General features: G+C 33.7%; 3 protein-coding genes and 2 non-coding genes across 6 annotated transcripts; 2 read left to right on the top strand and 3 right to left on the bottom strand.

Annotated features, from left to right (window-relative positions):
• The first annotated feature begins 2,554 nt into the window (after nucleotides 1-2,554).
• On the top strand, nucleotides 2,555-4,772 carry LOC107908962 (ubiquinol oxidase, mitochondrial). The gene is made up of 4 exons (XM_016836285.2): nucleotides 2,555-3,113; nucleotides 3,666-3,794; nucleotides 3,994-4,482; nucleotides 4,590-4,772. The coding sequence occupies exons 1-4, from the start codon at nucleotides 2,760-2,762 to the stop codon at nucleotides 4,647-4,649; spliced, it is 1,032 nt and encodes a 343-aa protein (XP_016691774.1). The 5' UTR covers nucleotides 2,555-2,759; the 3' UTR covers nucleotides 4,650-4,772.
• Nucleotides 4,773-4,903: 131 nt separating this feature from the next.
• On the bottom strand, nucleotides 4,904-4,977 carry TRNAV-CAC (transfer RNA valine (anticodon CAC)). The gene has a single exon. It is a non-coding gene; the product is annotated as a tRNA-Val (tRNA).
• Nucleotides 4,978-6,887: 1,910 nt separating this feature from the next.
• On the top strand, nucleotides 6,888-8,887 carry LOC107908964 (ubiquinol oxidase, mitochondrial). Of its 2 annotated transcripts, XM_016836286.2 has the most exons (4): nucleotides 6,888-7,377; nucleotides 7,789-7,917; nucleotides 8,042-8,530; nucleotides 8,661-8,887. In XM_016836286.2, exons 1-4 carry the CDS (start codon nucleotides 6,916-6,918, stop codon nucleotides 8,718-8,720), a joined length of 1,140 nt encoding a protein of 379 aa, XP_016691775.2. In that variant the 5' UTR covers nucleotides 6,888-6,915; the 3' UTR covers nucleotides 8,721-8,887. The 2 variants fall into 2 exon arrangements, with proteins under 2 accessions (XP_016691775.2, XP_016691776.1); XM_016836287.2 differs by lacking the exon at nucleotides 7,789-7,917 and having other exon boundaries at nucleotides 6,928-7,377.
• A 64-nt stretch (nucleotides 8,888-8,951) lies between these two features.
• Nucleotides 8,952-9,025, bottom strand: TRNAV-CAC (transfer RNA valine (anticodon CAC)). Its single transcript has one exon. It is a non-coding gene; the product is annotated as a tRNA-Val (tRNA).
• A 1,205-nt stretch (nucleotides 9,026-10,230) lies between these two features.
• LOC107908965 (copper-transporting ATPase PAA1, chloroplastic) lies at nucleotides 10,231-22,315 on the bottom strand. Its single transcript, XM_016836288.2, is given in 18 exon segments — nucleotides 10,231-10,683; nucleotides 10,989-11,069; nucleotides 11,437-11,640; nucleotides 13,555-13,798; nucleotides 13,999-14,096; nucleotides 14,431-14,563; nucleotides 15,377-15,549; nucleotides 15,646-15,696; nucleotides 15,975-16,121; nucleotides 16,897-17,046; nucleotides 17,316-17,414; nucleotides 17,741-17,956; nucleotides 19,347-19,438; nucleotides 19,441-19,623; nucleotides 19,773-19,847; nucleotides 21,384-21,537; nucleotides 21,622-21,675; nucleotides 21,782-22,315. Coding segments are annotated over 18 exon segments (2,850 nt in total). The 5' UTR covers nucleotides 22,214-22,315; the 3' UTR covers nucleotides 10,231-10,419.
• Between the last annotated feature and the right edge of the window lie 2,811 nt (nucleotides 22,316-25,126).

Genomic DNA, 25,126 nt, shown 5'->3' with positions numbered 1-25,126 from the left:
TAAAGGAAACAAAAGCCATGTATCCGTCTCTAAAACCCTTGTGGTATTCAAATTATTAAAATCATGTCATTTTTAATTAAAAAATTAATGATATTAATTATTTATACTACTTAATAATAACATTATAAAATTATAAAGACTAAATTACTTTAGAAATTAATATGAGGTGATTAAATACCAAATTTAAGCATAATCTATTTTCAATCATCTGAAGCCCTGGTAATCGGAAATCAGTAGCAGTAAACGTAAAATTCCAAAGATATTCTGAATCGCTTGAAACTCCAGTAATTGAAAAAAAAAATAGTAGTTAATCCCTAAAACAATTTCATGTATAAATGACCCAAATCGAGATCCAATAGTAAGATTGTAACCCAAAACAGTTTTTTTCCTTTTTTTTCAAAGCCCCAAAGGCCCAAATCGATCCAAATATACTTATTTGCACCCAATTTGGGTAATAATTTAACCAAAAAAACTAGGGATTATAAACCCTAATTTAGGTTTTGGAACTCCAATTAGCATATTTTATTCCCAAATCAAATTATGTTTTTGGAACCTGAATTCCTAAATCACAATAGATTTTTGATGTTCAAATCCCAAATCAAATTTGTTTTTTCTAGCAATATGCCAAAACTTTAAAAAGCCATGTTTTCAATACGGAAAAATATGGTCTAGATCCCTTTTTTTTTGTAAATTTAAATTTTAATCCTCTCTTATCACTAACATTCTTTTGGTAAATTTAGGTTCATTACAGTACTCATTTTTCATTATATGACTACCGAATGAGTTTTTTTTTTAAATTTCAAAATATCACACCAGTAAATTTAACAAAAGAAGTTAGTCGGAGTTAACAATTAAACTTGAAATTTGAAATTTGAAAGGCAATGACTAAATTCTTGTTAATAAAAGTAGAAAAATCTAAATTTCAAATGTACGAAGAGTATAGACACTTAAAGCCTATTTTAAAATTTCAAAATCAAGACCGTGAATAGAGTATTTATATTTGGATGTACTTAAAAGAGAAGTGAGAATAAAGATTCATATGCGAGTAGACTAGCAACGAGATTAGCCAAGGTTCTACCCTACAAGTACTTTGATGTTATATTGGGGTGGTATGATATCTAGATTGATGACTAACAATAAACAATTATAACCAAAAGATGTGATGGGTTGGTTAGATTCATTCTTTAATCACGTGATTGAGGGTTCAATCCTTATTCATAGGAATGAAACACATTTTATAACCGATTGTTTACCTATTCAAAAAGCAGCTGTGATGAAAGAATCGTATTTTGCTCAGTGATAATCAGTAGCGGAATTAAATTGTATATTTTTACGACAGTAAAAATACAATTTCACTATTTTAATAGTCTATATCTTTATAATTTTTAAAGGATTAAATTAAATTTTTATCATTTTTGGAGGCCAAAGTATAATTTTATCATCACTAATTTAAAATTTTATAAATTATAAAAAAATTTAAATAAAAAATTTTCTATTTTAAGTGACATGCCACCCTCGCTTCACAGTCGGTGATAATAATTGTACGTGATTTAGTCACTTTGAATATTCTTTCTTGTGTTTTACTTGGTTGGGGTGGAATAGGAATAATTTTTAGTTGAATAATTTATGTCTATTAAAGATGAAATTATTTGTTGTAATATGTGAATTATAATTACATTATTCTTTGTTTATTTTGTTCTTACTTTTCCTCATTATTCGTGAATTATAAAAACGTTCATTTTGTCCTTACTTTCTATCATTATTTGTGCTTTAATGTCTGCGAATTAAAATAATATATTTTTAGAATATTATTACTTTTTTAAAAATCATTTAGCCTCATTATGCAATTATAAACTTATATATATATAATTACAAAGTTTCTTTTTTATATGCAATGTATAGCCGCCACACTCCAGCGATATTGAACAAAATGCATCATGCGTGAAAATAACTTTGTCGTTATAGTGCAGGCACTAAATTGCAATTTGTAAGCATCATATTACACATTTCAATAAGATTCAGGGGTTAAACATGATATTAACCCATAAAAGTTATGAAGCTTTTTTTAACAATTATTTTTCTGGAAAGCAAACGTCAGGTCGGGTTGACATAATTTTCAAATATCTGCCTATTTATCTGACACGTTTCACTAAAATGCTGAGCCGCGACGTCAACAGTACAAGCGGCTCGTTGAAGAGACTCGTGGCCGTAATAATTGTACTAAATTAAATTCCCATAAGATAGGAAAATCTAGTGGCAGGGACGTAAATTTTGAGAAAAATCAAGGGTATAATAAACGTGAGCTACTATGAAGCATTTAATAAATTAAATAAAGAATACAAATTTGATTAGATCTCATCCTTCCGATTTGTAGGATTCCAATTATAGCCGTTGATCATTAATAAAAAATATCTTCAATAAATAACTATGTTTTCACCCGTAGAGAATTCAGATCCTAATGTAGCCGCCACACTCCAGCGATATTCGCGGGGTAACAATTTGGCAGTGCAAAAGTCACATCATACTTGACCCTCTTCAAATCTGAGCTTATCATAAAATTTCTTGCTCCCCAAGGAACGGCAGATTAAGACGCCAGTAAATCAATAAAGATACACCGCGAAACAGCGAATCATAAACTGTTTTCCTCCTTCTCCAGCCCTTCTTGATCCTTCTCTAGCTTCTTTCCTGTATTATATATAACCGCTACCCCTCCATGCTTTTGTTGCATTTTAACAGTAAGAGCGCAAAAGAAGAAGAAAATGAATCGTTTTGTAGTAAGGTCGGTGATGCGGGGCCTGATCAATGGCCGAAGCTATTGCAGTTGCAGCAGCATCGGCAACGGGCAAGTCTACAGGTCCGCTATAGTTGGAAGAAGCTTGGAGTTGAGCGGACAACGTAACGGTGTGGCGTTTGGAGGATTTGAATGGAGGAGGATGATGAGCTCTTCTCCTGCTTCTGTGGAAAAAGCGACATCTGAGAAGGAAGACAAAACGGAGAACTCGGTGATGGAAGAGACGAAGGGAAAGGAAGTTATGGCGGCAAGTTATTGGGGAATTTCAAGGCCTAAGATCACCAGAGAGGATGGCACCGACTGGCCTTGGAATTGTTTCATGGTACCGTATTATCATCCTCTTTAGTTTGAACTTTAAACTTCAAAATTCATTTTATTTTTACAAGATATGAGCGTTTAATTATGATCCGTTCCTTTTTTATGCCTTTTCCATTTCGTTAAATTTGACTTTTATTTGTTTGTTCTTAATAATTTTCTGAAAGGTTTAATGCTCTTATTTATTTAGCCTTTTTTTGCATTATTTTTTTTTCTTCCTTCTTGGGTCTAATTGACTTGTAACTGTAGAACAAAATCTAAGGTCGTGTTTGGATGTTATAGAAAAACGAAGTACGATTCTTCTGTTCTTTGGTTTTTTTTAGCGGATAAAATTAAAGATTAAAGATGAATAAATTCGTTAAATCGAAGAGTCAACTTGAAAGAAACGTCTACATTTAGCGGAAATAAACTCATTATTGATTTTTTTTGAAGGATTTTGAACTTATTATTATTCTTTTCATATAAAACTGATCTGAAAGAGTTCTAAGGATTTGAGAAATTTCCATTACTCTGTAGCTTGACTGATGATAATTTGTTCTGTTTGTTTGTATTCGTGTAGCCATGGGAAACTTACAAAGCAGACCTGTCAATTGATTTGAACAAGCACCATAAGCCAAAGAATTTCACGGATAAATTCGCTTACCGGACGGTCAAACTCCTTCGCATTCCTACAGATATCTTCTTCCAGGTTTTTCTTCTACCTTTTCTGTTTCATGATTACATTGTTCTGTAATTGGTTCAATTCAACTTTCATGCGTTCTTCACGCATTTGACATTTACATGTGTATACGCTGACACTTGCTTAGATCCGTAGTTGCCTTGACATGATTTTGAAAGCTTTCGTTTAACTATATTGGTATTTGATGTATGGTTTTCTTGAAATGCAGAGACGATATGGCTGTAGAGCTATGATGCTGGAAACAGTGGCGGCCGTCCCTGGTATGGTTGGGGGCATGCTTCTGCACCTGAAATCTCTCCGTAAATTCCAGCAAAGTGGTGGTTGGATCAAAGCCTTGCTTGAAGAAGCAGAGAACGAGAGGATGCATTTAATGACAATGGTGGAGCTTGTTAAACCCAAGTGGTATGAAAGGCTCCTTGTTCTAACCGTGCAGGGAGTCTTCTTTAATGCCTTCGTTGTTCTGTATATGCTTTCACCCAAATTGGCGCATAGAATTGTTGGGTATCTGGAGGAGGAAGCCATTCACTCATATACAGAGTATTTGAAGGACATTGATAGTGGTGCGATTGAGAATGTACCAGCCCCAGCCATTGCAATAGATTACTGGAGGTTACCTAAAGCTGCCACGTTGAAGGATGTCATAACTGTGATTCGTGCTGATGAAGCACATCATAGGGATGTAAACCATTTTGCTTCTGTACGTATTATTTTCACTCTCTCATTATCTGTTATTTAATAATATTTTTTGGATTGGATTATGATGTTAATGCTTATTTGCGTTGGGTTCAATGTTGTTGTGTGCAGGATATTCATTTTCAGGGAAAGGAATTGAGAGAGGCGCCTGCTCCTCTTGGTTATCATTGAGATTGATATTGGATCGTGTAGAATCTGTATGAGATTCTTGCTTGATGCATACTTGAATTACGTTACATTTTGTATATTGATGTATGGACGATTGGACCACGATTAATATGATAATTTTTCCAATATTGAGTGACCATTATAATTGAAGAGTATTTGACATTATCTTAACACCGTATCTTCAATGAAGATAAAACCCACCGTATCTTTCCTGCTCTTCTCTGATGTTCCTTATGAAAATTGAAAAAAAATACCATTGTCTGAGCCCGGGTTCGAACCGGGGACCTCTAGTGTGTGAGACTAGCGTGATAACCAACTACACCACCCAGACGGATATTATTAAAAAGGGATATATTGTTTTACATTTGTAATGCTAACCAAGGCAGAGATGTTATGGACGGTGACGATTTAAAGAAAGAGATTCAGCGTTGATGAAGCAGCCTTTGCGCTGGTACCAGTAGTGGTAACAGGCGATGCATTAGACGTGCAATGTACAATGAAGGCGTAAATGGAATTATGTTAAAAACAGACAATAGCGCCGTCGTGCAATTTGAACCCATATTGGTTTAGCAATTCAGACTGAAGAATTTAAACGAAATTAGCCTTGATACTAAAACATCAGGGCCGACATAGTATTACCCCACCAGTAACTCGCAACAGTTCCGATGATGACGAATGAAGCATTCAATTTGTTTCTTCAAATTTATATCCCAACGGTCCATTGATAGGCCAATCAGAAAAGTGAGAGGGTTTAAATAAAAATATAGGCTCGAAAAATAGATTTGGGCAAAAAAATAAAGTCTATTTAGAAAATAGATCGAGACTCATGTAAGGCTTTTTTGAGTCGACCTAACCCGAACTTGAAAGGAAAAAAAAGCTATTAGTTTTTTGTTATTTTCTCACTATTTTATTATCATTTCACTATTATGCTGCTATTATTTTGTTGTTATTGTTTGGATATTGTATAACTCTTGTTTTATTGTTAATTTTATCACTATTTTAGAGGTATTTCTTTGTTAAGTTGCACCTATCTTAGTGTTATTTAAGTATACATATTTTTTAATTTGTTTTCAATTTATTGAGAAACATTTATTTTAATATTTTAGTATTTTTTATACATTATTTTTTTAATATATATAATTTAATACGACTGGACCGGGTCAAGTTTTAATATTTTTATTTGAGTTGGATTTGAACAAAATTTTAATTCCATTTTTTGGCCAGGTCCAAGCCCAAACCTAAGATTTTAGTTGGACTCGACCTAAACCTGACCCAATCCATGAACACTTCTAATCCTGAGTAAAATAGTTGTAATTTTCAATCCTTTTATTGCATAAATTAGGTTCTAAACATGGTATATTATTTATTTGTACTTTTTAATAGTAAAAAAAATATTAATTAGACTTGAGAAAAAACCTAAGGTGTTAAAAGATCGAATAGAAGAATAATAAAAGAAAATATAAATCTAGATGAATTGGAATGGTTCATTTATAAAATATAAATAAGGGTAAATTATAAAAATAGTCACTTTTGTTTGTCTTATATTACATTTTAGTCACTTATGTTTGAAATGTTACGTTTTAGTCACTTATGTTATCGTTTTGTTACAAAGTGGTCACTCTATCGTTAAACTTCTTTACCTCCCTAACGGTAGTCTTACGTGGTACTCCAAATAGGTTTTAAATGACAACTTGAATGTCCAGTTGCAGGGATGAAAATAGGTTTTTAATTAAATAAATTTAATTTGAATTGCCATGTAGTATATCTAAGTTGGCATTTAAAACCCATTTGGACTGTCACGTAGGATCGTCATTAGGGAGGTAACGGAGTTTAACGGTAGAGTGACCACTTTGTAATAAAATGATAACGTAAGTGACTAAAACGTAACATTTCAAACATAAGTGACTAAAATGTAATATGAGACAAATAAAAGTGATTGTTTTTGTAATTTACCCTATAAATAATAATTTAAATCAAGTAATGTGAAAGTATGTATCACACTCAACTTTGCTGGAATTTGGCATGTGATGAATACTTTGTTTAATATTTCTTTTTTTTTGTCAAATTTTGTGCATATTTATTAATTAAATTATGCTTATTTTATGTAATTTCATATCGGTGCCTGGTAGTAGCAGCTCCGCTTAAAATTTAATTGAGGCTTATTTGGCGGCAATTATTGTTTCTCGACAACAATTTGGCAGCTCGCTAAAAATGTGGTGTACATGAACGTCATAATAGGTTGACGCTTTTTCAAATATCTGATCTGCGTATGAAGCTCACTAACATCAACTATTTCCCCTTCTTCGCTCCATATTATATAACCTCCACGCTTTTATTCGATTTCCACAAATTCATCATCATAATAAAACGAAACGAAAAAAGAGAGAAGAAAATGAATCGTTTTATAGTAAGGTCGGTGATGCAAAACCACCTGAGCAATGGCCGAAGCATCAGCAACGGTCACGTTTGCAGCTCCGCCATAGTTGGGAGAAGCTTGGAGTTGAGCGGACAACATAACGTTGTGATGCTTGTAAGATTTGAATGGAGAAGGATGATGAGCTCTACTCCTGCTTCTGTGGAAAAGGTGTCGTCTGGAAGGGAAGAGAAAATGGAGAACTCGGTGACGGAAGAGACGAAGGGAAAGGATTCGTCGGCGTTAAGTTATTGGGGGATTTCTAGACCTAAGATCACCAGAGCGGACGGCACCGACTGGCCCTGGAATTGTTTCATGGTACCATTTTATCTTTTTTCCATAGTTTAAACTTCAAATCTCGTTTCATGATAATTAGCGGTTTATTATCTTCTTCTGTTCTATTTTACCGTCTTCTCCATTTACGTTAAACTTGATTTATTCTTGTTGTGTAACAATGTATAGTTACTCTGTTCTTTGCATTTTTTAAAAATTATTAGCGGATAATTTAAAGATTTAAAATGAATAACTTCGTGTTAGTCAAAGAGTAATTCAGCTTTACTTAAACATTTACTTGTTGCAGAATTGAGAAATGAACTCATTATGTTCTGTGAAAGCATTTTAAATTATTATTATTTCATATAATGCTGATCTGAAAGATTTAGAGATTCGTTCGAGTAATTTCCATTACTCCTTAACTTTGACGTCTGTTTGTTTGCACTCCTAATGTAGCCATGGGAAACTTACAGCGCAGAGCTGTCAATTGACTTGAAAAAGCGTCATGTCCCAAAGAACTTCGTTGATAAATTCGCTTTCAGGATTGTCAAACTCCTTCGCCTTCCTACAGATATCTTCTTCCAGGTTTTCCTTCTCTCTTTTTTTGACCTTTTTCTAATTATTTTGATATTTTCTTATATAAATCCTGAACTATTCGTAGTGGCATGCTCGAACTCACGACTTACATATTTGCTTTCTTGAAACGCAGAGACGATACGGCTCTCGAGCTATGATGCTGGAAACAGTAGCGGCCGTCCCTGGCATGGTTGGAGGGATGCTTCTGCATTTGAAATCTCTCCGTAAGTTCCAACAAAGTGGTGGTTGGATCAAAGCGTTGCTTGAAGAAGCAGAGAACGAGAGGATGCATTTAATGACAATGGTGGAGCTTGTGAAACCCAAGTGGTATGAAAGGCTCCTTGTTCTAACTGTGCAGGGAGTCTTCTTCAATGCTTTCTTTGTTCTGTATATGCTTTCGCCCAAATTGGCACATAGAATTGTTGGGTATTTGGAGGAGGAAGCCATTCACTCGTATACAGAGTACTTGAAGGACATTGAAAGTGGTGCAATAGAAAATGTTGCAGCCCCTGCCATTGCAATAGATTATTGGAGATTGCCTAAAGATGCTAGGTTGAAGGAGGTTATAACTGTAATTCGTGCTGATGAAGCTCACCATAGGGACGTAAACCATTTCGCTTCTGTACGTATTACTTTCCCTCACTATATATCAATGCTTCTTGCCATCATATTTGCCTCTAACAGTTTCATACATTGTTTTTGGGGACTTGATTGTGATATATGTGGGGTGGTTTCAATGTTGTTATAAGCAGGATATTCATTTTGCGGGAAAGGAATTGAAAGACGCGCCTGCTCCTCTTGGTTATCATTAAGACTTCATGTTGTGGATCGTGAAGATTCTTTAAAAGGTTCGTGCTTGATGCAAACTTGAATTATATTTATCTATGTTTTTGTATAATTTGAGGACCACGATGAATTGTATTAACGATAATAATTGCAGAGTATGGCTTACACTGTTGGCATTTTCTCAGCTACCATATATCTTTAGTCTCTTTGGTTTCATAAATTGCAAAACCGAGAAAATGGTTGAAAAATATAAGTTCTGTCTGAGCGCGGATTCGAACCGGGGACCTCTAGTGTGTGAGATTAGCGTGATAACCAACTACACCACCCAGACCCATTCAATTAGCTGATGTTACTGTCACCGGAAACCTATGTATTATTTTAGCAATATCGTACCGCCATGTGCGTAATTGGCAGCATTGTCTTGATCTGGTATAATCCTCCAGCCAACTTTCATACCCTTTGTGATTGTCTATCCGCAAAGATCGCCTTTGGCTTCGGTAGATTGTCTGCTTTATTTTGGGTAGGCACATATGATGGCCAGTTGCTCCTATGTGGGGAACCCTTACTAAAACGAAAACAAAGGAAAAGAAAGCAAACAATTGTGATTAGTTACACCTGTCAGCTGTAGATATTAACTTGTATTGGATTAGCACTAACATGGATAAGAAGCAAGGAGAAATGGGTTCTTCTTCAGTGAAGGCATTAGGCCCTGCTGTAACTTGGTGTAGCAATCCAGTGACTTCCTCTTCTCTTTCCCTGCATGTTTTGTGTCTTTACCTTTTCTACTTTCCAGGCCATACATGGACTGCAAAAACCTCTTAACCTCAGTCTGGATATATGAAATATATTATGGTTAGAGAGTATTATGAGAATGAAGTGAAATACCCGATGAAACCTAGCATGTTCTATCTCCCCTTGTCATCATTGAACTCGAAGGGCTGTGGTGCGTACCTAAGTAGATGGATGCGAAATTTTTTTTGAGAGTAGAGTTTAGACCCTTACCTCTTGGTACAAGTAGAGCATGGAGCCTGCCAATACATACAATCAAAATACCACTCATATGCCTATTACGTACTAGTAGTAGCTTCCACGCACACCGGCTTACAACCCACCCAACCAATGTATTAATCACGGCAGAATTCACAATTTTCTATTATTTCTTGTAGTGCCATTAACAGTTTACGGTACAGGAACATAGAATGAAAGGAAGGAACATGATTCTAAGATTGATCCCATCATTTTTTTTTCTTTTTTTGTTAATTTTAGAATTCTCTACTGATTGAAAATATACTATTTAAACAAAATTTACAGGTATCGGTTCATTACAATAACGGTCTAATCTATCATTCATACTTTTTTTCGAAAGATTTGTATCCCTACATATCCGGATTCAATATGTAAAAACTACTTTCTATTAGGTTTTTAACCAAATCTTTACTATTAAAATTTGAATAGTTACCAAATTAGAATAATGTTACATTTGATTTTAAACAGTGATATTCAAATTATAAACAAAAATTAAATTAAAAAATTCAATCACCAGCAAGATGAAATACACTATAAGAAAAAAGAAATCAAGGGATCATTGAGTTGTTTACAGATTATCAGCCGAAAAGGTTTTAACTTATTTGAATGTAAGGAAGGAAAAAGGGTTGGGTCCCTTAATTTCTAACATTTCTACAGTTGTAGCTCATTCCATCTATAAGAGGCAGAATATATTCTTAGCTATGTTATAGAATCAGGCTTCTTCAATTTTGCTCTTGAATGATCCTTCGCAAGATCATTGTTGATATCCATGGCAGCATGGGGTGGCGGTTGCAGTGATGATCTGTAAGCTTGCTGCTGTTGTAAGGAAAATCTGAATCTTAAGAGCAGTGAATTTGTTACCACCCCAATTGAACTCAGACCCATAAGGGCTCCGGCAATTGATGGCGTTAGCATTGTCCCCGTAAGGGGCAGTAATGTTCCAGCGGCAATTGGAATTCCAACCTATATTAGTAAAAACCAAAGCACTATCAGATGTTCACATAAAGAAGTAAAATCAAAGTGAATTTTAGAAGGAACAAACTGGATTTTGCCTTTCGGTCAGGCTCAGGCACACCCAATATTTACAGATAACTTCTACAGAAAAGAAGTCGCAAGATATAAAGGGTTGGTATGAAATTGTTTCTGGTAACAACAATGCTACAAGAAGCGGCAAACACTTGTTATCGAAGTTTACTACTTGCTTGCTTTGCAAGAAAGAGAGCCATAAGCAAATTGAAAAGAGAAAAAAAAAACAGATGAAAACTTACAATGTTGTATGCAAAAGCCCACCAAAGATTTTGCTTCACAGTTTTCATTGTTAGCTGGCTTAGCGCCAAGGCATCAAGCAACTGCATGAAGATAAATCGTGTCAATTTACATTATACATTTGGCAATGTGGAATATGGAGTTGATAGGAGAAAAGGCAACTGAATTCAGAAAATATATTTCATCATATACTACTGCATTCATTCCCGATTTTTAAGGCCTGCCAGAATTGTGATAGACATAGCCAATATGCTTGAAATGCTTGCACCAAGTTGCATATAGAAAGAATATGTTTGACAGAATAAAATAGACCTTTTGTACGCTTATGTGTTCACCCTAAATAAAAATTTAATTCATTAACTGAAAAGGAATTCAACGGTTTTAACTATTAAAATAAGAAAAAAATTTATTTCGACCATTTGGTACACAAAATTTAGTTTAAGACGATACCTGTGACAGTCGATTGCCCATCAATACAATAGAAGATACATCACTTGCAGCACCAACACCACCACCCATGGCAACTCCAATATGTGCTGAAGCCAAGGCAGCAGCATCATTGATTCCATCGCCAACCATAGCTACCACATTTTGATTCTCCTGAAGTTCACTTACAAACTTCCTCTTTTCATCTGGTTTAACTTGAGAGAGCACCTGGAAACCATGTAGCACCATCTATAATATCTAATCAAGCTCGATTTAGTGTCTGAATGCTCTAGATGGTCACTATAAATTTTGTAAAAAGGGAAAGTAAGGATAATGTTCATATAACATATTGCCTCTTTTTTCTTGTAGGCTAGGAACAAAATATTGCAGATTGAGAAAGTTTTCTAATCCTTCACTGAGCATGGATTCTTAAGTTGCATCTGCTTTTTATCTTGTTATTATTCTATAAATTTCTGTCAACTAATGCTACCAACATAAAACCCAACCACCTCCCATCTCTTTTCTTGATTCTTTCTCTTCCTGGACTAAACAAAGCAAATTTCTTCTGATAGTAAATATTGTCCATAAATCTAAAGCTTTAGCTCGTTTACAGAGTGTTGGACCTATGATAGATTGATTTAACATTCATAATGGCTAGTAGTTTACATATATGTTAACAGTAATTCTTATACCAGTCAGGATACGTTTAACTTCAACAATGATTTGTTAAAGCTGATACAACCCAAGTAGCTCTAACCATCTCTTTCTCATGCAGAGCTCAAAAACTAACATCTACAACTATATATAAAAAGAAGAAACATTGGAGTACTGTAGAAGTGTAGGTTCCAAATGATGACACATTAGGACCTTTTTTTTGTTGGTTTTGGTTGGAATTGGGAGGGAAAGAAAGAGAGAAAAAAGGTATAATTACCTGTCAATCCTTACACTTTTCAAACTTTTAAAATTTAGTCTCTTTACTTTTAATTTTAAGAATTTAGTTTTTTTACTTGCTTCTAATTTCAAGAATGTAATCCATCTACTTTTTTTATTTAAAAAATAAAGTTATTGACAACATTGTTAATTGATATCTATTAAATTTGAATATGTTTATGATCACTTAAGCTTTATTTTTTAAAACAAACTTTTGAATATTAAAATGCCACATATTCAAAATTAATAGAAGTCGAAAAAAACTGTTGTCAATTTGATTTTAATTTTTAAATCAGTCAAGTAGAGGGGCTAAATTCCTAAAATTAAAGTAGAAGACTAAATTTCAAAATTTTGAAAGAGTACTGAGATAGGGGACATAATTAAACTAAATATTATATATTTATTATTATGAATTTATATGAAAACGACATCTTTATTTTATTGTGAAATAATGCATTAAAAACTATTAGTTTAGATGTTGAACCGCGGATTGATTTAATATTAGCATATGTCTCAAGTAAACAAATATTTACCTACTTATTTTTTATTTTAATTTTTGAATAAAGTATAGAAATGTTTTTCTTCATGCATCTACTTCCAAGTTGATTTAAATCCATATTTGATTTGCTTGCAAATTGTTTTATTTATGTTTCTAGGATTATTATCCTATCAATTTCCACTTAAACTTTTTAATTCTACAGGCAAAATTTTTTTAAAAAAAAAACTGAAATAAATCCTTACAAAAATAAAATTTAAATAATGTATTTAAAGTTATTAGCATTTGACCATTACTCAATCCAAAAAAGTTTAAAAATTAAAATAAATATTCAAAACAAATATCTTTATAAATTATCATAAATTTAATTTTAGCAATAATATATTTAATCTATACATAATTTGTTGGTAATTTTTCTAAAACTTTTTAAAAAAAATTTAAAATAGTTATTTTGTAAGTTTATCTAGAGTTTCATTTAATATCCAAATTTAACCCATATTTGAAATGATTATCCCAAACATGATTCAGAAATAAGTTTAAAAAATTTAATCAACCTTAAATTATTATCATAAATTTAATTTTCATAATTAAAAAAATTAGAATATATTAAAAATTATAAATCCCCATGCGTAAGCAGGGACGTAAAGGCAAGTAATATTTCACACCAAATGCTAACCTATATGGATAGTGTGTTCAATCATCGGGAAAAAACTTACCTTATCCTTTGGGATTCCAACAATTGATGCAACATACTCAGCAGTGCTCCTTTTGTCCCCAGAAAGCATGTACACACTGATTCCTTGCCTATGCAAAGAATCAACAACGTGCCTGGCATCTTCTCTGATCTGATCCTCAAAATAAATAAGACCAGCGAGCTTATTATTCACTCCAACATAAACCACAGATTTATTCCTAAGCTCCTCATCTGTTTCCAAAAGCAAACTATCGCCAACACCATGCCTGCAGAAAATAAACTCCTATGTCAAACTCCTATGTCAGACAGAAATTACCTGATGATCCCTATGTCAGAAATTACCTAATCATTCCCAATTTTTTAAAAATAAAAAGATGAATTTCTGCTAAATGAAATTGCTCTTAAAGATCACGTTTACTAGTATACTATATAATAACTGAAAACACACACACGGAGAATACACTACCTCTGAACCCACTCTAATGTCCCAACTGACACTGTTTTATCATCAATGACAGCTACAGCGCCGGATCCAGGTTCCTCAACAAATGTTCCATCCACCACCTACAAGAAAGCCCTTTGCATGAAAATCACAGCCAATAGATAAATGGAAAGGACATCATCACTGTCCAGACAGATGTAATGAACATGGATGTTTCCGGAAAACTGAAGAACTGTCACTGTAAGTTGAGCTTGAAAGCTCAAAAAGAGGAAAAGGAAATTTCATTGCTGATTGAAAATGACAGGAAAGAGCAGTAAAATTAAAAGCTAAGTCACAGTTATTTGTTCTTTAGTATAAACTTTTGCGTTTCTTATTGCATATTTGTGTATTAAAGGATTAAATTTATACCTAAACAGAAGCCTATATCAAAGATAGGGGGAAAAAAAAGTTAAGCACCTTTATGTTTGGACTTTTCACAGCCTGTGCAGCTTCCACGATTGCTTTACCAACTGGGTGAATGGTATTTGATTCTACAGCGGCAGCTAACTTAAGAACATCATCTTCAGACCAACTACCATCGAAATGTTGTCTGCACCAAAGCACACATTTATTCATCATAAAAAATGTATAACCTGGCAAAAGCTGCACACATTTTTGTTAGCATAATACTTGGCAACTTTAAACTGGGACTTGCACCAAGGATATCTTCTATCCAGCTATAGTGTAGATGAACCATCAAAATTATCCATTCTCAATTAATTTCATATCATGGATTCATAAACTGGTCTTTTAGCAAATATTACACTTCCAGACTGAATAACTTATAAACAGTATAGAGCCAGGACGGCACATATGCATAAATTTTATGAGCTAGGACTGTAACATCATATTTAGGCTACATATCCTTCACACTTTTTTTTTTATTGTTTCTCATATTTTGCTATAAGGCAAGAGCAAATAGAAAAATCATAATATAAAGAATAGTTAAAAAGCGAAAAATAAACCAATATAAATAAAATAGTTCCTCATAGAAGTAAAACCAAGCCTTTTCTCATCATAAAAGTCAGTTTTAAATTTTAAACTCCCTAAAATTTATCTTTTGCTTTAATATGTTTTGTTTTTCCTTTTGCAAAAAAACAGCAAAACTGACGGTTGAATGAAGACTCAAGTTTTATTGATCTCCTAAATTGTTCATCATCAAACATGAAAAACATGGACAGAATAAGAAACAGTCCACAAGAAAATATATCTTTGGATAGCAACATAGGCAGTTCATGAAGAAAAAAGAGACAAAAATTTACGTAAAGATAATTTTAGATTAAATACACTAGATCACTGATAGTTCCATTCCAGAAAGTTCAATATGAGCCATTTAATGTTAAAGTTTCAGAAACCACTCAACCTGGAATCACTATGATCCATGCGACTTGGAGTTACAACCTTTGTCACAACAGGTCTGCCAATAGTAAGGGTTCCCGTTTTGTCAAATATAATTACATTCACCATAGAAAATTTCTCTAAAATATTTCCACCACGCAAAAGCAATCCTCTTGTTGCCCCTAATGAAGTTCCGACCTGAAAATACCAAATATAGGCCATAAAACAATATTAACTATAACTTCAACTATGTCACTAGTCTAACATGGTGTAAAATGGTGAAACAAGAATTACCAGCATAGCTGTAGGGGTGGCTAAACCCAGGGCACATGGACATGCAACAACCTATGTCAACAGATAAAGGTTCAATGAAACTGACTAAAAAGTTAAGAAAGAAAACAAAATGGATGCCAAAACATCCACATTTACATCAGATTATGAAGTAAAGCAACAACTAGAAGGCACTTTGAAGAAGCAATATCAACCAATTCATCATATTTTTTTCTCAATCAGATAATATGTGAACTGTTCTTTATTTCTTTTTCTTTTTCTTTTTACTTTCTAGTTATATAATGCACACACAAAGATCGTTCAAGATGGATGTAGATTTCCATGTATCATACCAGAACACTACAGGAAAGCTGCAGGGCAAGTGAAACTGCACTTCCTTGATAAATAGAAGCTGGAATAATTCGTGCACCAAACAGATTCCAGAACATAAAAGTAGCAGCAGAGAGAGCCATAACTCCATAAGTGAAGTGTCCAGCCACCTGGAATTCCATTTTTTTTTTTTTGAAGAAAGTTAAATTGCCTTTCCACCGAAAGTAAACAACAAATGCCATGGTTCTTTTTCTTTCTCGTTACAGCCATTAATTAAGAACACGATACAAGGATACAACTCTATTATGTTGATTGATTATTTCATTTCTTTGTATTGAGCTAGGAAAAGGAAAAAAGAAAAGGGGGGGGGGAGGAATTAAGCCACCTTTCACATCAACAGCTCCTCACTTCAACAGAGTTTTTTAACTTTTAAACCATGGAGATCAGAATCAACCAGAATTTTTCAACCATGTATAAAGCTTCAGGCATGCAAGAATAAAGGTCATGTGAAACTGATGCAGGAAAAATAAATATTTTACTGTTCCATTATAAACTTCAAATATGCATCATTCAAAATTTTATCCAGACATGATATGCTTTCTGGAATTACTTCTTTAGTTTGGAGCTGAAAGGCTGAAGAAAATCATGTTGAATAGAAGAAAGATTGCCATGTGTGTAAGTAAAAAGTAGCCTAACAGAGTTATTCAACCTGGGGGGAGGTGGTGTTCTAAAACCATTTAGTATCTGAGGAGGCACTGGAGAGCAGATAAGACTAGTGCCCTATTTTCCACCACTAAGCAATCCATGTTAACCATGTGAACAGTGATTCCAAACAAGTTCTCTGATAATATTCCTTGTATTTTTAATGTATCTACCAAAAGATCCCTTTATCCCACTGAAGATGAAATAAGTTCTGAAAAAAATATAGGGAACAAATTGAAGAACCTTGTCGGCCAACCTCTGCACTGGAGCTTCCCTGCTCTGTGCTTCTTCCACCAAACGAACAATGTCTCCCATTGCAGTCTCACCACCAGGTCTCCGTACTTCAATTGTAAGAGTTCCATTAAGGTTGATGCTTCCAGCTGCAACTTGACTCTAGCACAAACATAAGTTTCAATTTGGTATAATATGATGAAAGGAGGCCAGTATTAATACTAGGGACTGAGTGGTTGACATTAGATGACGCAATTCAAAGATGAAAAGTGAATCAGGTAGAAAGAGGAGGAAGAGATAGAGAAGGAAATTTTTTTGCCGTGAGGAGGGAATGAAGATGGCAAATTTAAAACCATACACGTACTGAACATGGTTATAGATATCATCTGGATCTACAAAAAATAAGAATAGTTACAACTGAAGAGCAATACCCCTGGTTCTTTGGTTACTGGCATTGGCTCCCCAGTAAAACTTGACTCGTCAATGGTGCTTCTACCGGCTCTGACTATTCCATCTGCAGGAACACGGTCCTAGAAGAAAACAAGAATATTTGTCAAGAAATAACAAAGTCTTTCTACAATAAAGGAAAATTCATGAAACTGTTTAGCACTTCAATATATTAAATGGATCACAGTGAAAATCAGTAATAGTAATATAGCATCCTAAGTTTAGAAAGTAAAGAAAGCAGCAACATAACTCATATGTCCTAAGAAGGAACAACACTCTTTGCTAATAGAAGTAATAAACAGTGAACATGAATAACAAAATTATAAACAGTAAACATCAGACACACCAAACAGGAAAGCACTAAGATACAAGATGATAACAGATTAAAGCACGAGTCTAATTTACTTACTCCTGGCAGTACAACAATTTGGTCTCCAACAGAGAGACTGCTACAAGGAACTTCAACAATTGAATCATCAACCATAAGACGAGCTTGTGAGGGCAAACTACTAAGAAGTCCAGTCATATCACGGGTTGCTTTGATTTTTGCTCTCTGTTCAAGATTCCTTCCTAACAAGACAAAGGCTATTAACATGACTGGTTCCTCAAAGAATGCCCTCCAACCCTGCAAACACGATATCAATTAAAAAGGACTGATGTCTAACCTGAATGTCCCTTCACATGCTCTCTACAGGCTACACCCCCACTTTAATCATGCAACAGAATCTGAAAACCAGACCAATCATTGCAAATACACTTGCAAATCAAATTGCAACTCAAACCATATGATAGAAACTTCTACTTTCGAATTATTTGAAGAATTTTACAAGTTAGTAAGAACAACCTGAGATGGAACTCCATGCAAGAACCAATAAAATATTATAAAACTGGTATAAACCAGAATCTAACTAAAGAAAAAGCTGTCTTACCCAAATAAAGAAACAAAATATTTGTGAGGACTCCCAACTATTCAATCCTAAATAGTCAAATTCTGTACCATGCAATCCTAAATAGTCAAATTTACCATGTTTCTTTCTTATTTACTTAACAGATAATGAACAGTCACATCTCTCAGATAAATTGCATATATATATGGAAGACCTAAGCATACAAACCTCAGCAGCCATGTTGGTCTTATAAAACTCTTCATCGTTTCTGATAAGATATCCAGGTTTTTTACACCCCCTAGGTTCCATTTTTATCCTCTTACTATGCCTGCTTCAGAAGTATCCCCGTATATACTATACAAGATTGAAATAGATGATAAAGGCCTTCAATTTATTTGCTTAAAACATCTTTATGTTCTTTTGACCATACAATCACTCAACAGCTATGATAGCGAGAAGTCAGAATGAACCACAAAAGTTGAGATTGGCAACAATTCCATAATAAAATTTAGTAGTTAACAAGTGGCGGTAAACTGAGAATATTTGTGATTGGCTTTTCTTCTACCTATTCTAAATTCCAATATGTGGATGCTATTTGGTTTTTCATGCTAACCGGTCTTAATACATCGTGGCATGCAACTTTTGGTATTTGTCAACTCATACAAGGTGTATTTCAGTTCAAATACAATAACTGAAAGAAGGAAGGCAAAAAGAATAACAAGAGAGTCAACAAGTCAAGGAAACCCTGAACTGAAACTACTCTAGAATGTATAAATAATAATCTGAATATCATATACGCTGACTCTAAACACAAAATTACTCTCAATGGTGAAACTAATTGAAATGAAATATGAGAAGCTGACATTAAGTACTGAAAAAGGAAGCAATAACCTAGAAGTTTATTTACAATGACAAGTCAAAGTATGCTTACAACAAGACATGGCTTTGTTAATAGGAAAAACAGAAGTCATAACATGACATTCAAAATTTTGAAGTCATAAACATGCTATAAACAACATAGATTTCAAAACGTAAGTTATTTTACTGCATTTCATATGTACATATGTCTACATACACAAAGGTGGATATCCATAGACTACACAAGTAGGAATAAGTATCAAGACTTACCAATTTTGGTATTAACACAGCTAGAGAACTAACAGCAAAAGAGGATAAAGCCCCAAGACCAACCAAAGTGTTCATGTTTGGAGCTCCCTTAAAAGATTTTTCACACCCTCAAAGATAAGTTGACGCCCAGGACCAAGCAATGTAAACAAAGACAATGACAAATGGAACCCTGTTGAGTGAAATGCATGCATCCATGAAGCCTTAGCTCCTAAAAAATGGGCGACATGGCCAATGAGGCACACAGCACATAAAGCCCAGGAGACAGCAAGCTCGCGACCTATAACAGTGTAAGCAATTAAACCAGAATTACTTAGGAAGACAACCATTAGCATACTATTAACAATCTACTGAAAAGCAAAAGAAATATGAAAAGGAATCTACCACTTTATCTACTGAAAAGTAAAAGGAATGTGAAAAGGTACCTACCACTTTCTTTTAAGCGGCTACGCTTTTCATCCATCTTCCGTTCAAAAACTTTGAAGAAATTATCTCGACCTGAATCTATATAGAAGAAATAAGCCAAGCAATCAATCCATAATGTAGATTAGTAGGAGAACTTATGGAATAATTTACAACTCTGCAGAACACAAGTCATATCAGGAAGCAAACCAAGCGAAGTCTGTCAAGAAAATAGATCAGAAAGGCTAAACTTGGCCACGAACAATAAGAATAAATAGAAAAGTTTCCTAGTTAAATTATATTTGACTGACTGGCAGCACAATCTTTTCTAGAAATTTATCTCAAAGCAAAACAACAAGAAAGCCTTTTTTTTACACTGGAGATGACTACATAGATAAGATCCCACCATGACAATCTATTTATGACCATATCAATCCATGCTCTCAGACAATGGCAAATACCATATGGTAGGGTTAAAATATGGGGAAACAAATTAATAATTAATAAGTTTAAAACAATTGGGAGGAAAATTATAGGAAATTAAGAGATACACGGCCATAATATGAAGCTGAAGCAATCATGTCTTATTTAACAAACTGTTATTAGATAGCCCCTTTTAATGCATACAGGTCACTCGCAAGAGATTCACCGAAAAGAACCTCCAAAACAAAATTAAGGTTGTTAGTATTCCTTCAGTCTTCAACTGCAATGCAACAACTTTGCTGTAAATTAACATAGAACGAGGACTCTTGTTATAGTTACTATAGAATGGACACAACTAATTCTTCAAAAGATTAGCGTTACGCACAACCAGAAAATCCTCCAACCATTTTATCCAAGTGGCCGCCGCAGCTGACCTATTGAAAGGAGAAATGGTAAATTAATTACATCTATGACTTCAATGCTTGTATTGTTGCATCTATTTATAGATGAGAGTCTTGAGTTTCAGAGACATACCCACCAAACATACACGAATCATATGAAAAAAAAAATGTCAACATGTATTATGACTCTCTCATCTAAAGTTATAGGAGCTTAATGGATCGTCATTCACAAGAGATGCTATAATATTTATTATTCAAGACCATGAACATTTTTGCCCGTCCAACATTTCATAATTGTTAATCTTACATGAGTGATGATAGATTATACTTCAAGCTACTAGTACAGAGGAAGTTCAAATCTATGACTAACACTTCAATGAACAATACAACTCATGATCTCTGAGAGCCATGTGCATGACACTAAAATTTTAGAAAGGGGCCCGTAAATACATAGCTCTACATGCCATCCAAATGCATACTAACTCAAATCTTGATTAATCCTTAAATAAGCACATTACTACCATGATGAAATTTTAGCAACACTTTTTATGGTCTTATCAACTATCAAGGCTCACTTTGGTAAACACTTCCACTTTTTTAGCAAAAAAAAGAATAGAAGTGGGAAAAAGCAACAAAAATTCAAATTAAATACAAAAAAAGCACTTACCAAATGAAGCACAAACAGTTTGCTTTACACAGAATTGATGAAGTTTTCTAATCAAGCACGTTTTCTAGAAATAGGTGAAAAGAAACATGCAAAGCATATTCAAACAACAAAAAGTTGGACGACCAAGACGATGAAAATACTTAGTACCTCGAAGGTTAGAATTAAAGCCACAGCTAGTCAACTGTCTAGCTAACGCCTCCCCTAACTCCTTTTGCCAATTTGGCACAACCTTGGCTTCGGAAACCGGCCACACTATTGCTGTTTCTGTTGTGAGATTGACACTAGCAGAGGACACTTGGGGCTGCATTTCAAATCAGTGATACAATGAGATAGGAATAACTAATTCGATTTACAAAAGAAGAAAGAAAAAATTGAGACAACTTACTTGATTTTCTAGTATCCTCTTCACACTCGCAGCACAGCCGCCGCAAGTCATTCCCTAAGCCCGGAGAAATTAAGGGAATGAATCAGTAACCTGACGCTATTTCTTTTCTTTCTAAATTTATGAATAAAATACGGAGTAAAAAAAAAAAGGGAAACCATACCCCAACATCAAGAATAATAATATCGGGAGATAAAGCAGATGGCTCGTCAACGGCTCCCGCTCCCAATTTCGCCTTCAAGTCCCCGTCGCCCGTTCCTTCCCCACCATCTCCACCTCCGCCACCGCTACCACTTCCATCGCCGCCACCATAAACGCCGCCGCCGCCAGCAGCCCCAAAATAAGCTGCGGAACTTGCGACGCACTCCAAACGGCGGTGTAAACGTTGGGGAACTGAAGCAGAGCACAAGCTCCTAAGTGGAGACGAATAAGAGCGGGAAGCAAGAAGAGTAACTCCTCGGCCCTGAGGAAAGAGACGAGAACGGATGCATCGAGCGATGAGAGAGGAATTGTTGTAGAAGAAATGACGGTTTAAGGCTCTGGGGATGGAGAAGAGAGCCAATGTGGGCACTGTAACTGAAAGTGCTGACTCCATGTCAAGATTGGAGTTGCAGCATGGAGAAGAAACTATCTCATGAAAGTCCAAGGCATTTGAGGCCCCTATCTTTTTTTTCTTTTCAGTACAATATCCCGCGGCTGTACGTCAAACTCAATATAAACGTTTTAAATTTTTATTTCAGCTTCTCTACGGTATAAAATATATTTTATAATATTTACAAATACAATATATTATTAAACTAACTTAAAATCCGCAGTGCTATTTTTGTTTATAGTGGGTATATGGAATGCGGCGCATTTGTGCATAATGAGGAGGGGAAATTTTGTGTAGTGTATCTCCAGTTTTATGGAAATTTTGACCGTTCATAAACTTTTATCTTAGTTTCGATCATGTTATATGGAAGATGTTATTCTTGAAATTGATAGTCAAATATTGTGGGAAGTTGTTTTTGACGTTTCTGATTATGAGATATTATTTTAGGTTTTCACTTATATGTTTAATGGATTAGTAGGAATGATAATAAAGCTGCTCATACATTAGTAATGGCGACTTTATTGAAAGCGAATTACTTTAATTGTATTAGTTGTCCTTCTTTTGTTGTTGGTATTGTTCATGCTCATAGATTGGAGCATTTGGGTGAAAACTAGAGGGTTTAGGCAAAAGTGTATGGGGTAAGCTTGTTGGTTTGGGTATAGTTGTACCGAGAGTTGTTTTTACTTTGTTTTGTTCTTCCAATCTTTTTGTTTTTTTAATGAATATGATTTTATTTCAAAATATATATATTTCATAAATGCTGATTAAATTTTAACTTTGTGGATATTAACATTATTAATGTATAATTATGATTTATAAATTTATTTCAATAAAATAGATTCTTATTAATATATAAATTGTAATAAAAAGTAAGACTTGTAATAATTTATCATACTTTTATAGAATTTGAGTCTAAAATATATTAAAGGAACTAAACTAGTTTAAAAAAAAAACAAATTCTATAACAAGGGCAATTGAGCAAAACGTGCTTCGAAGTAATCTTACATTTCGTCAACCAAACACATCAATATTACATTCCAGTCAAATCGACCAAGCAATGTAATCTTATATTCCACCCATAATATTACATTTCCACAATCCTATTATAGAACATAATTTAAGACTCGGAAAACCAAACGACCCCTACCAGTTTGAATCTAAACTCTTAAATTTTAATAATATTTTCTATTTTTCAAACCATCAAATTTAAACTATTCATATAATAAGTACATGTATCTAAAATTTCATCTATGTATTTTATGCTTTATATCATATCCCATACACATCAAACTTAAGTTATTTACGTAATATTTACACATAATTAATATTTAATTATATGTATTTTAAATATATTTTATGTCATATCTAAGTCAACTTCCAATACTTAAGCTGATAATTGTATTGGCAGAATGGATTAATTGAAATGATTTTAATATTTTTAAGAATTAATTAATTTGTTTTAAAATTTAAAGATAATTTATAATATACTATATAGTTTGGGGATGTATGGAATTTACCCTAAAGTACATACTGAAGTGCTAAACAGCTAAAAGTCATTTACATAATAATACAAAATGTAGATTAATTTAAAATAAAATCACGATATTTGATAAAAGGAGAAAAAAAACTATCACGTTCAAGTTCAACCTAACACTTTGAAATTAGGTGTAAAAAATAAATACAATTGGGTACGAAAATGAATGTGCGATCTACATGTACTAACATTTTAAAATTTTGAAAAATATGGTTAAATTATGAAATAAATTTTCATATTTTTCATAAATTTAAAATTTAGTTTTTATATTTTTATTTTTAAAAATTTAAGTTATCTGTTTTTAGATTTTAAAGTTTAGTCCAATCGTTAACATTGTTAAAATTATCTTGTTAAATTCATATTTATCATGAAGTCAAATTTTCAATTGCTTTGCTATTAAGTGTTTTTTTTTAATTTTAAAATATGAAAGGTAAATAGATTAAATTCTTAGAAATAAAAGTATATGGACTAGATTTCAAATTTACAAATAATATAGGGACCTATGGTATATTTTAACCAATAATTTGAAGTGGAATTGGCTTGCTTACATCTAAGGGAGTGGAATTGACATTTTCTAAATTTTCAATTACATGACTCCAGGCACTTTTAGTCCTTTTACCATTCCCAAGTCTTCTTTTAGGGCCCCTACGACTATACCACCTTTCCCTCTACATCAGCTCAATAACAGCGAATTTTCCACTCCCGATACCAGACCAGAATACGATTCCTATTCAACACATTGGCCTCACAACAACAAACCATAAACAAAAAACAATAATAAATCGACCAACTCCCTGACAACAAGGACAAAACCAGGCACTTCCTCGACCACTAGCATGATTAACAGTTCCCATGTGTTGGTCCTGTTTTAGTCAAACAAGTAGCAATCCTAAAGCAAAAGTTTAAGGAATCGAAACAATCATTTAAGGATGATTACGAGTGGTTAGATGTATAAAACAACCCATTGTCCATGATTGTTTGATAGGTCCCAATACCACCAAGATAAAAGCTTATTCAGAAACTTGTAATAGTCTTGCAGATCACTTGAATCATTTTAGGTATTTCCATGGTATATGCGGCATCCAAGATCCCTTACAATGCCATATTCCATTACTATTTTGAAGGGAGTGGTACGATCTTGGTGGTATTCCTTACCCCCAAAGGTTCATTAAGAACTTAGGTGTTGTTTGTTAGCATATTTTGGGAACTGTGATACCACCTTACACGATTTGTTGAGCCTAATACTATAATAAATCTGTGATCCTGAGAAAAAATTAATTTAATCCTTATAAAATTATAAAGATGTAGGCTATTTATTGGGAATTATCCATATTTATGGAAAATCAAAGATATGGGTATCAAATAATGGAAAGTCAAATATA

Source organism: Gossypium hirsutum, chromosome D02 (genome assembly GCF_007990345.1).
Source record: "Gossypium hirsutum isolate 1008001.06 chromosome D02, Gossypium_hirsutum_v2.1, whole genome shotgun sequence".
In the NCBI taxonomy this organism is placed as follows: domain Eukaryota; kingdom Viridiplantae; phylum Streptophyta; class Magnoliopsida; order Malvales; family Malvaceae; genus Gossypium; species Gossypium hirsutum.
Note: the sequence above shows the minus strand (reverse complement) of the source record. Positions and strands in the feature narration are given on the sequence as shown.

Coding starts and splice junctions, on each gene's coding strand:
- LOC107908962 (XM_016836285.2), top strand. CDS start 2,760: ATGAATCGTTTTGTAGTAAGGTCGGTGATGCGGGGCCTGATCAATGGC. Junction 3,795..3,993: donor CTACAGATATCTTCTTCCAG/GTTTTTCTTCTA, acceptor CTTGAAATGCAG/AGACGATATGGCTGTAGAGC. Junction 4,483..4,589: donor ATGTAAACCATTTTGCTTCT/GTACGTATTATT, acceptor TGTTGTGTGCAG/GATATTCATTTTCAGGGAAA.
- LOC107908964 (XM_016836286.2), top strand. CDS start 6,916: ATGAAGCTCACTAACATCAACTATTTCCCCTTCTTCGCTCCATATTAT. Junction 7,378..7,788: donor GGCCCTGGAATTGTTTCATG/GTACCATTTTAT, acceptor CTCCTAATGTAG/CCATGGGAAACTTACAGCGC. Junction 8,531..8,660: donor ACGTAAACCATTTCGCTTCT/GTACGTATTACT, acceptor TGTTATAAGCAG/GATATTCATTTTGCGGGAAA.